Source organism: Diabrotica virgifera, chromosome 3 (genome assembly GCF_917563875.1).
Source record: "Diabrotica virgifera virgifera chromosome 3, PGI_DIABVI_V3a".
NCBI classification, from domain to species: Eukaryota; Metazoa; Arthropoda; class Insecta; order Coleoptera; family Chrysomelidae; genus Diabrotica; species Diabrotica virgifera.
This window is the reverse complement of record NC_065445.1, coordinates 138,988,294-139,000,994: the sequence shown is the minus strand read 5'-3', so window position 1 is coordinate 139,000,994 and position 12,701 is coordinate 138,988,294. Positions and strand designations below refer to the sequence as shown.

General features: G+C 32.7%; 1 protein-coding gene across 1 annotated transcript in view; it reads right to left on the bottom strand.

The window, feature by feature from the left end:
- Nucleotides 1-12,701, bottom strand: part of LOC114338609 (phospholipid-transporting ATPase ABCA3-like) — a 351,819-nt gene that overhangs the window by 303,052 nt on the left and 36,066 nt on the right. Inside the window, exon 4 of the mRNA XM_050645554.1 lies at nucleotides 94-272. Coding sequence (XP_050501511.1) covers nucleotides 94-272 — 179 coding nt within the window. The remainder of the gene's footprint in view (nucleotides 1-93; nucleotides 273-12,701) is intronic.

Here is a 12,701-nt window from a genome sequence, read left to right as displayed (position 1 = left end):
TCAAATTCGAAAAAAAGTTTTTTTCGATCCATCCTACTGTATATACTGATTCAAAACAATTCAAACGAAATTTTTAGTGCAGAAATTGCTTACTTTAATAATTGCCCTTGATTAGGATCGGAAGGATTTTCAAAAATAACTGCCAATGGTACCAAATTATTATCTCGTTCATAAGCAGCCTGGAGATCCTCTTCTGATTTAAACTCGATCCAATCTAATTTGGATTTCGAATTAACAAACTTCCAAGTTTCCTGAATTTCACGGATAAAATTCTAAAAAAAAAATATTTTGCACATTACATATTTTTAAATTTTTCAGTTAATAGTTTTAAGTTTATTTTAAATTTAAAAAAAATTACAAACTTTTGAAAATAAAAATATGCACTGCAGTCAGAGAAAACGGGCCAAAGGCAAAATTTAAGAAATTTTTGATTTCTTAGTTTTTTGTCCTATTTATGTCAAATTCTATTGTGTATTCATTCAGATACATTTGTAGCACATAATCAAAAATGTTTTTTTTTTGTTAGTAACAAATGAAAAACAAGGAGAAAGATTTTAGAAAATAATAAATATATTGAAAATTTAGATGTACCCTTACAGTTACAGTGATAGCAATAATTAAATTATACACTCAAGAAAAGACAAGTATCATCCATTTTTGTGTTGCCACCACGATGCTGGATACCACCCATCATTCGATTTGGCATACAAATGATGACGTTTTTTCGATGTCGCTTCGTGGAAAAGTGGTCCATTCCTCATTGAGAGCGATTCGAAGCTCTTCACATGTTGGAGCAGGCATACGATGCCTTGCACACTTATTGGGAAGGCTCCATATTTGCTTAATGGGACTAAAGTCTGAACTTTAAGCAGGCCAGTCTATTTTTGAAATAACATGTTTAAGACACTGTTACAATCTTTGCAGTTTGTGACCTCGCATTATGTTGCATTAGCAGAAATCCATTACCAATAAACCCAGCGTATGGTATCACATGATATTGTAGTATCTCTGTTTTGTATTGGCGTGCTGGTGCTGCTAATGTGTCCCTCTCAATTAAGACGATATCCGAGTGTGCCTCAAAAAAATCCCTGCCCAAAAGATTACTAAGCCACTACCAAAAGCAACTCGGTGTGACCGAGTGCAGGCAGCATAACGTTCTCAAGCCCTTCTGTGGACAGTATTTCGACAATATTTACCATAAAATGATATTCTACATTCATCCGTAGCCAATACTTTTTCATAATCGTCTATTGTCCAATTGACGTGTTCACAGACAAATGTAAGTCTGCGTCTTATTGCTTTATTGCAAACTATCAATAAAGGTAAATAATAATAATAAATTATAAATAATATTATTATAAACTATATTATTATATAAGGATAAGGTCTAGTTATACAATGGTTTAAGTCTGTTAACCACATAATAATAATGATATTATATTCTGTACTGCAAGTGTCACTTTTGCTAAATAATATTTCGTAAATTTTTCGATATAATATTTGTATAGTGTCTGAACTAAAAAAAAATTAATGTATTTAATATACTTATTACGCTATTAGACTAAGGGCCGGTTGTTCGAACGCTAATCAACAATGATCACTATCAAATATTTAATTACTGTCACCAACTGTCAATGTCAACTTTTATTGGGTTGCTGAAAACATAATTGATTATAATTATGAGATTAGTTAATCAATTAACATAACAATTATAATTGATTAAGTAATTTCATAATTGTAATCAATAATTATGATTTCAGCAACCGAATCAAAGTTGACATTGACAGTTGGTGACAGTAATTAAATATTTGATAATGATCATTGTTGATTAGCGTTCGAACAACCGGCCCTAAGAGCCGCTATTCGCGGTGTACAAGTACTTGGATGGGAATTGAGAAACGATCGTGCGCGAAAAGCGGAGAAATATTGCAACTTTCTTAAATAATTCATATTGTCAATTGAAATTGTCAAATTGACGTACATTTCATATTCACTCTCATTGAAGAAGAAAAATTATATGTTGCTCCGCAATATTGATATGAGATGCAATTATTATACATATAAAGGTAAATTTATTTAATTGTATTTTGCTTGCAGTGCTGCATTTTAATAACTAAGTTTATTTACTACATACAATTGTTTACGTTTTAATAACATAACCTGAATCTTATTTTTTCTTCTTATTATTTTTTTGGACTATGGCCTTGACAATTATCCAGTAACCAGGACTAATATAATTGGCCAATATAATTAAAAGTGCGAATAAAGTTGCAGAGCGTAGAAATAGCACGTAGAAAGTTGCCGAACTTGCACGGTCCCAATAGGTGAAATTTCTTAATCATTTTAGGAATGATAAGAGTTCCAAAACCAGTAATCGCCAAAAGAAAACAACTCACGGAGCATATGAAACAAGCAAGAGAGGAAGAATACCTGGCACATTTAAGATACAATACATTATGGATAAAGCTAAACAATACTCCAAAAAACTAGGAAATCATTCAGCAAATGATAAAAATCAGGTACGAAAATAGGCTATGAATAAGGAAACGGTTTAAAAGAGTATAATAAGAAACAAAAAACAAAAAAATAGAAGTAAAAGAAAAACTAACAGGATAAGAATAGGAACATGGGACATTAAGACTTTATTAAGAGCAGGGAAAATGGAAGAGCTCGCGAATGATATGGAAAAGTACAAGATCGAAATCTTAGCGATACAAGAAATTCGATGGAAAGATCAAGGATCAATAGTAAAAAATAAATACACAATGTTTTATTCCGGAGTTACCAAACAAGGACATAATGGTACAGCCTCCCTAATTAACAGTAAATTAAGGGACAAGGTGATAGATTTCAAAGCAATATGTGGAAGATTATCTTACGTCAGAAAAAAGAACAAGCAATCTAATTTAACATTCATTAATGCATATGCTCCCACTGAGAATGCGAAAGAAGAAGACAAAAACGATTTTTACGAGAAAATGAAAATATACCCAAGAATGACATATTAATTTTACTAGTTGATTTCAACGCAATGATATGAAAGGAAGATATAAACAAGGACGTCTCTGGTATGGGTCATTCCACTAATATACGACTGTTTTGGTTTATCGCGACAACGAATATTTTAATGTGCAACATAAGAACTACGAAAGTAAATGGCTCTAATAATTATTCCAATAAGCAACAATGTAATTTGCAATTTACTTTCGTTCTTCATATTTTGCACAGTAAAATATTCGTTGTCGAGATAGTCTAAAACAGTCGTATATTCGTAGAATAGGGTATAAAGAAACTCTCCACACAATTACGAATACTAATGGGAGAATGCTTTGTAACCTAGCAGCAGCCACAGACACATTTATAATAAGCACACACTTCAAACACAAAAAAGAACATAAGGTAACGTGGCTAATACCAGGATCAACTGAGGGTAATCAAATCGATCATATTTTGATTTCAAAAAAGTGGAGGAGAACAATTCAGATGTCAGATCGCACCGTGGTGCAAATGCAGATTCTGACCACTTCCTATTAATAGGAAATATGGAAGTGAAAATAATAATTAAAGACACATACACGAAAAGAAAAAATTGGAACGTTAGGAAACTAGATTTGGACGGATACTGTTCAGAAAGATTATTCTAAAGAGTTTGAAGCAAATTTAAAAGTTACGAACCCTAATAACATAGAAGAAACGTGGAAAAAGATAAAAGGTCACATTTCGATAGCAGCAGAATAAAAGTAATAGGATACAAAGAAATAAAAAGGCAAAAAGAATGGTATAACGAAGACTGCGAAACAGCAACCAGGGAAAAAAAATCTAGCTCGAAAGAAATGGCTGAAGACAGGTAAATAAAAAGATTTGGAAGAATATAGGAGAAAAAAGAAAGACTCAGACAAATGCTGTACAACCAAAAAAAAGATATGGATTGATAAAGTTATAGAAGAGTTGGAAGTAAATAGCAAGAATAATGTAAAGCTTTACAAATATATAAAATCACAAAATAAGAAGAAACCAACAGTTAAGATTGACGCCAAAGTATGGAAAAAATACTACGAAGAGTTATTTAAGGCGAGAGAAAGTTCTCTCGAATATACAGAGGATACAGACCTTGATGATGAAATCGAAATCGAAAAGCCGTCATATGAGGACTTTTTACGTGTCATAAGAAATCTAAAACAAAAGAAAACAGCAGAAGAAATCCCAAACGAGCTAATAAAATGAGGAGGAGAAGAACTACAACGAAAATATACGAGCTAATAACAAGGATTTGAGAAAAAGAAAGAATGCCCGAAGTATGGAAAACTGGATGGATATTTCCGATTCTAAAGAAGGACACTACAACATGCAACAACTATAGAGGAGTAACACTGTTAAACAGCTGCTACAAAATATTGACAGCACTAAACAGACAAAAACTCTCAAAATACATTAAAACTAAAATAGGAGACTACCAGCACGGATTTAGAGAGAGAAGGTCAACAATAGACGCAGTTCACATAATCACACAGTCAATTGAAAAATGTTACGCACATGATATCGACTTACACATCCTTTTCATAGATTTCAAGCAAGCCTTTGACAGCTTAACAAGACCCGATCTAATAGAAAACATGAAAAACTTAGATATACCAATGAAACTTATAATACTTACGAAAATAACAATGTAAGGATCGACTGCAGAAATAAATACAGATAAAGTTATCACCAAAAATATAGAAATAGCAAGTAGAGTACGACAAGGTGACTCTCTATCAACGTCATTATTTAATGTCGCAATAGAAGGAACAATAAGAGCTACAGAAATCTTCTTTTTCTTCTTCTTTTTGTATAGACATGACTCTGTCTGTTTTTTCAATGTGCCTCTAGTAAGTTGTCGTTCCATCGTTTTCGTGGCCTTCCCACTGATCGTCTTCCTATTGGGTAACCGTCTCTCGCTGTCCTGACTACCCTATTTGTTGTCATTCGGCTTATGTGGTCATTCCATTCTATTCTTCTGTTTCTTACCCAGTTATTAATGTTATCCACCTTGCATCTTCACAAGGAGCTACAGAAATAAAAGGTACAATTATAACATCGACGTCGCAACTTGTGGCGTATGCTGACGACATGGCATTAATTAGCAGAAACCTGAACAGTTTAAAGGAAGAATTTACGAAGTTATGCAAGGAAGCATCCAAAAGGGGTTTAGAAATAAATCAAAACAAAACAAAATACCTAATATGCACAAGAAAAAATCCAGTTAATGTGACAAGTTTAAATATTGGGGAATATGAGTTTGAAAAAATACAGCACTTTAAATATCTTAGAGTCTCAGTTAATGGAACTAATGGTAGAAGCATCATAATCGGTGAAAGAATCCAGGCAGGAAACAGCCTATTGGAAATACAATAACTTCCTGAAAGATAAGAAGCTTACTCAGAATACTAAACAGAAAATTTACAAAGCGGCAATTAGACCAGTAATCACATATGGTACTGAAGTAATGTGTCTGACCCAGAAAGAGGAAGAAAGATTGAGAATCCTAGAGAGGAAAATAATTCGGAAGATAGCAGGACCACTAAACTTAGGTAATAATGAATTTAGAAAACTCATGAACCACGAAGTAAGAGGACTTCTGAAAGGAGAAGACATCGTCAGGTTTATCAAAGCACAGAGACTCAGATGGATGGGACATATAGAAAGGAGAAATCCAGAAGACGTCATCAAGAAAATTTCCAAATGGAGACCTGTATCAGGCAGACCACGAGGAAGACCCAAAACTAGATGGGAGAAGCAGATAGTCGAGGACCTTAAGAAGATGGGAGTCAGAGAATGGGTAACCATAAGCAAAAACAGGAAGGAATGGGGAAAAATTGTATAAGATGACAAGTCACACAACCAATTGAGGCGTTCTTTGCAAAAACCCCAGTTGTCCTTTTTTTTCGGAAATGGACTTATGCCATCTATGGATTGAAGGACTAATTACCTACGTTCCTTGCGTAAGAAACTTCCAATAAAATCACAGTAGTCCAAAATATAAGCGACAAAAATAGAGGCGATTCCGCATAAACCCCATATGTCAAGCGCAATTCCCTTCAAAACCATAATTGTTAATGACTATTGGTGTTTTTGCGGGAAACTTTATCGCTTGGCTGTCAGTAGGTTTTTATAGGTTAAAGTTCCTTCGAATAGTTGTGTTGTGTGATTTTATAAGTAAATACCATTTTTCGTTCATTTTTTATTTTGGTTTATTACTATAAATATCATTTTTCCTATAAATTCATGAAAAATTCCTGCAAAAACCCCATATGTCAAATAAATATATGCCCTTCATAAATAAACAAAAGGAAAAAAGAATGTTATTTATATTGTAAACTGTGTGTAATCATCAAAATAATAAATCACTAATTTGAGAATTTCCGTAAACTTAATACGGTTCAATTAACTAACTTTTTTTAAATATCTTCAATGTTGTAAATAATGACAACTGGGGTTTTTGCAAAGAACGCCTCAATTGTAAAACCAAAATGTTAATGCGGATTGATTCACCGCGACAAACCAATCGGAAGAGCCCAAAGAGGGTGGCAATCACTCCGCTAGGAATGTGGATGCCATTCATTCATGCCACATTCGAAAATCCGAAAAATTGTTTTTAGGGGTTTTTTGGTGATTTTCCCTATTTTATAGACTTCATAATAGATCAAATCAATTTATTTTTTATATGCTATATGTAGGGCGTTACTGGAAAAGGAGCCAATAGCCACTTTTTATGTTTCGAGAAAATCGCACTTAATTTTTAATTTTTATTATAAATCACTCTATCCAAATAGACAGAAGTTTTGACAATAATATGAATAGCTCAAGTGCGAATTAAATGTAGAGTATAAAAAAAATTTAAAAATTAAAAAAGAATTAGTTTTTTTTAATATTTTGGCGTTTGGTTCTTTTGGTATGTATAGGAAAATGAGACATGGATCTTTTTGTAAACAATGTTTATTTAAAAAAATACGACAATACAGTCGAACCCGCTTAATAGAATACCGGTTATAGGAATATCCCGCTTTAAGGAATATCAATTTGAGGTCACGAAACGTTTCTACTAGCCACTTATGATCGGTTATTAGAATATCTCGGATATAGGAATAGTTTTGCTTGGCACGAAGGCTATTCCAATAAGCGGGTTCGACTGTAATACAAAAGTAAAGCGCCTCTCTCGCAGAATCTCAAAATATGTGGTAATGTATTCTAATCTTATTCTCCGAATTCAAAATCAGCTTCATCACCAAACACATCTATGTCATCATCGAAATTTCTATGATGAAGATTTTTATAAAAGTCCTGGACATCTTGGGGAATAAGAGGTAATAAACTTTTTGTATCAACTAATTTTTTGTCGGAAATAGCTTTTCCTTCTGGATATAAAAATTCGAATTTTGAAGAAAAAAAATTGTGCGTAAGTACATTTTTGATGTCTGCCTGTTATGCTTTTTGTTATATCAATCTCTGGAAACTCACCCTCTTCATGAGTTGATTTAAAAAATATTGAAAAGGGTTTTTCTTTATTAATTCTAATTATTCTGGCGTTTAACCAGCTGACTTTATTACCTAGTATATCTACTTTTCTATTAGTAATAAGTTTCTCAATTTCTTTACTGCTTAGGAAATCTTCTTTTACCATTTCGTGAACGATAAACTTAGGCTTTTTTGAACATTCTACCACCACATCCTTAAACTCTTTAAGTGTGTAGACTCTAATTTGTGTTTTTAAAGCACTTTCAATCTTTGCAAAATTAGAGTCATTGGGTAAATAGCTATGGCCAGGCGTCAGATATTTAAAATTTATTGTTTTAAATGATTTATGTGTTTCTAGTAACTTTTGAAAAAAAGGACAATTTTTAGGTTCCGGTTCTGACCACCGCAAGAATCAGACCATAAGTTTAGCTCTTCAGTTTCAGGTGAAAGGTGCTTATCAATCATAACTTTCAAGCATGAACCAACTTCTTGCTCTCCTCTTCCAGCGGTGCCCTCTTTCCATATAAAACAATATGGCTGAGTATTGGATCCTTGGTAAATTCCTTCATTATAAATAGAAAGTTGTCTTTTATAATAGATTAAGTTAGTGGGCAGTTTTGGGAGCCCAAGTACTTTTTCCATGTCATAGGTAAGGGTTTCTGTTTTAGCATGTTCTCTCGATTTAGCTTTTTCTAAATCATTTTTCATAGCATATCTTGCGTGTTCTGCTTTTTCAAAATGTTGGTTGTGTAAAATATTGGTATTGCTCAATAACTCACGGTCATTTTGACAACTTTTTATTTTTGCTTTTAACTGATCGCAAGTATTGCATGTATCTTGGATAGGTGGTTTCCTTTTTAAATTGAAATTTTCGTAAACAATTTTTGTAGCTCGAAAAAGCAATTTTTAAGTTTTGGTCTTCCAAAAAAAGATTGTACATTTTATTAAGAGTTAAATCGAAAGGCAAGTACTTACCTTCAGTTTCACCCCTGTAATAGAATAAGTTGGAAAAGAATTAATGTGTTTAATAACACTTTTTTTAATTTCATCAGTAGCCTTTTATTTTTACTACCATTGTTGTTGTTTTTAGAAATACCTCTTCCGTCTTTAGCAATTTCAGCAGAGAATTTTTTTAGAGCAGTATCAACTCTTTTCGTAGAGATTTGTAATGATTTGATAAACATATTTCTACATACAATGTTATTATTTAAATGATATACGCGGGAAAACTTTCTTAAGTTACTTTGCTTGTTCCTTTTTCTTTTGATGCCTTGCTGTCTAACTGAAGCAGCTATAAAATTATTTAGACTTTCATAATATTTTTTTTCCTCTTAAAGACATTTTTTCTCTTAAGACTTTGGAAAACACCAGGACGTTAAACGTGTCGTAAACTGGCGTACACTATTTAAAACGATCCAGGCGCCAAATGTCAATAAAAAGCATTTATTTACAAAGAACCAACCACCGTCACTGTCGCTTGGATCTCTTTCAATAAACGCGCGAACGCTGTTTTGTCAGTTTGTCAGTTGGTTCGACAAGCGGTAGAGTAAGCTAGAGCAGTGATACTCAACCTGTGGCCCGCGGGCCGCATGCGGCCCTCTAGCGTTTTTCATGCGGCCCGAAGGCTCACTAAAAGGCCCTGTAAACGATCAAATTATTTGTCAAATTTCACGCGTTTGTCAAATTATTTGAAAGTGCGCCGCTGTGTTTAAGGCGTGTTTGTGCGTGATTGTAAAATTATATTGAAATTTTTAAGAAATCTGGGATTAAAAAGCATGTATTATTAACTTTTAGATAATAATAAATTATTAAAGTTAATGAACAAAAACCCATCTTAAAAATAATCAACACTTATTTACTAGATACATTGGAACAACCCATTTAGTAATCACAAGAAAAATCCAAGTCCGGATTAACAAAAAAATATAAAGTGATTGTGGCCTTGAAACAACATCCTGCATATTTAAATTTTCAAGATTTATTTGCACATTTGAAAAGAGCACAAAAGCTGAGTTTACAGATTCGCTTTAATTTTGGGCACAGAACATTTTATGACTTTAATTTTAACATTAAATATACGAAAATTTTTAAGAACCATAAGATTAAAAAGCAGGTTTTTAAAGCACTTTGAATAATAAATTACTAAATTTAATAAATAAATATCTATCTTAAAAATAATCCATAATTCTATACTACATTGGAATGACACTTACTTATTACAAGAAAAACCCAGGTTTGAATAAACAAAAAATTTAAAATAATTGTGACCTTGAAACAACACCCTGTATATTAAAATTGTCAAAATCCGTTTACACATTTGAAAAGAGTACAAAAAACAAAGTTTAACTGACCGCTTCAATTTTTTGTGCAGACAATTTAATGACATTAACTTCGAAAAAAAATCGAAATTTTTGTTGTGAGTTCTCAGAGTTCTTAAAAATTTCGACATAATTTCAAAATTAATTGAAGTCATGTAAATTGCCTGCGCAAAAAATAAAGGTGAACCATTAAACTTAGTTTTTTGTGGTCTTTTCAAATGTGCAAACGAGTTTTGAAATTTTCAATACACAGGGTGTTGTTTCAAGGTCACAATCACTTTATATTTTTTGTTAATCTAGACCTGTACTTTTGTTGTGATTAGTAGTAAGTGGGTCGTTCCAATGTAGTAACTAAGTATTGGTTAGTGTTAAAATGAGAATGTATTCATTAAATGGTGTCGTTGCAGATGCGGTCGCAGCATTTGCGATCACGGCTATTATCGTTGCATTTGCGGTCATACAAAAATATGTTGATTTTATCGTTGCATGTGCGGTCATTGCCTAATACACAAATCATATTTTTACCTTTTTCTACCACTATCACATGAATAATTCTATAACCAAATTTTTGTAAGATTTAAATAATATTTACCATAGACGTTGATAAGAGGAGAAAATGCTTACTAAAAATTTTATTAAGGTAAAAAGTATTTTGATATAAAAAAACTTTCTTCTTTTGAGAATTTAGTGAGAATATGTGCACTAATTAAAAAAATGAAGATAGTTGATTTAATAAACCTTAGTGTCACATAAATAAAATATTAGCGAATTGTTGATTATTTCTATATAAATTGGCTACCTTACTGTTTGTGTCAAATGTTAAAAAGTATTAAAAATTTAAAAATGGGAGTTCCTTCCCTAAGATGCTTTCATGTCTTTTTATATTTAATGTGTATTAGTTAAGTACAAACATTTAAAAAAATCCTTCACATTTTGTCCAGGCTTGGGACTGGCTATGATGAACCATAGGCATGTTTAATTTTTTTTTTGTTTTTTATCTTTTTTTTAGCTTTTTTTATCTATTTTTTCTGTTTTTTTATCTTTGTTTTTTTTGTCTTTTTTTTATTTTAATATTTTTTTTTAGTGAAATTTTCGAATATTTGCCACGAACACCAAAAATGATTTTATATCACAAGAGCGCTGCAATAGTTCTGTTGCACTATTTATCCTATTATCCAGTTGAATATACATTTTCTTTCGTTTCTTATTTTCTAGGTTTAAGTCCATTCTATTTAATATGAAATCGAAATATTCTGCTTCTTTTCTTAAATTTTTTATGAGAATGTATATGTTTGTATGAGGTTCTTTAACATTCTGTTTAACCGGTTGTTCCATCCTTCCACGGCATTATTTGTTCGGTGTCGGAGGCCATGGCAGTTCCACATATTCATGCTAATCACTGGATTTTCTAGCCATTCGTTAACGAAGTAATCATAAAATTTTGTCAAATTTTTATCTTTCGGAGAATCAGATTGAATAATTAGCCACCCGTCTTCTATTTGCTCCAAAGGTAAGTATGCCAATGCAGAACACATTCTTAAATGAAGTCTAACGTTATCGTCGGTAATGTATTGTGTTGTCAGTCCGATCGACTGGATGTTCCTCCAAAGCGACTGATTAAAATGGTAGTTGAATCCATGCAGTCTAACATCTGGGAAAACAGTGTTGAGAGCTTGAATAACAGCATCTTCAAAATCAAGCGTCACTGTTGTTGGTTTCCATCCGCCTAGTTTTTTTGTCAGTATTGTAAACAGCCTTCTATACGTTTTCATTTTTTTGTTTGGTAGAAGCGCATACAACACAGGGACAATTCTTGTTTCGTCGTCAGTGCTGCCCATATCAACATGCATGGTATATATTTGTGTAAACTGTTTGGAGGAGCTCTTAAATGTACCGTCGACAAAAAAATCTGTTTTTGATGCTAACGTTTCCTTTGCTTTCGAAGTCGAAAAACATAAAATTCTTTCTCCTTCTTCAGTGTCGTCAAAACACAAAACACTCTGACCATCTTCTAATGTCAACATTTCCAGTGGGATATCTATTTCAATAGACGACGCTGGTTCTGGTCCGACACCAGTTTGTAAATGTCTTGAACGACAAAGTGTAGACTTACGTGAGGCATACAAAGGAATTTTACTTACAAAATCGAGTCCTTTTGTAAATAGTTTTTCGAACTCTTTCCTGTAAATGTCTGGGGTTGGAGTGTCTTCTTCTCGAGCTCTCTTTTTTGAAATGTACGTAGCCTTTTTTACTTCTAAGAGAGCTACATCGGGGACACCACAAGTGTGTTGGTTGACTTCGAGTAGTTCCGTCAGTTTTGTCTTCATCCTCCCTTTACAGTTGTGGTGACGTTCTTTTACACATACCCAAGTTACAACATCTTCCTTATTCTTCCTATATTTTCGATACTGATATCCAGCGTGAAGAGCAGAAGGTTTTCCCTTGGTGGTTTCAATCACTTCAAAATTTTCCATTATTAAATGTTGTTACTGTTATTATTAATATATTGTTTTTATTAATATACAAATAATATGCATTTGTTTTTATGTTTAGATTTTGGTAATTCTCCCCCAACCTTTTTAATTAGGCAAATACAAACTTTCCAAAAATCCGTAATGAGGGGATTATTGTGGTTTAGTCATTACTGTTTTCATTACCTATTGTTCGAAATATAGATAAGCGGAATAAAATATTTCAATAGGGTCGACCGGGCCTGCTAATAACTCGGGTGGTTACTAATTTACGACCTTCTTACATTTCTGGCTTTTAAGTAAAATGTCTGATCGCAAGTGCAACGTTACCTGCCAAAATATTTTGGATTGACCGCATTTGCAACGATAATTACCTTGACCGCATATGCAACGACCGCATCTGGACCTATTTCCATTA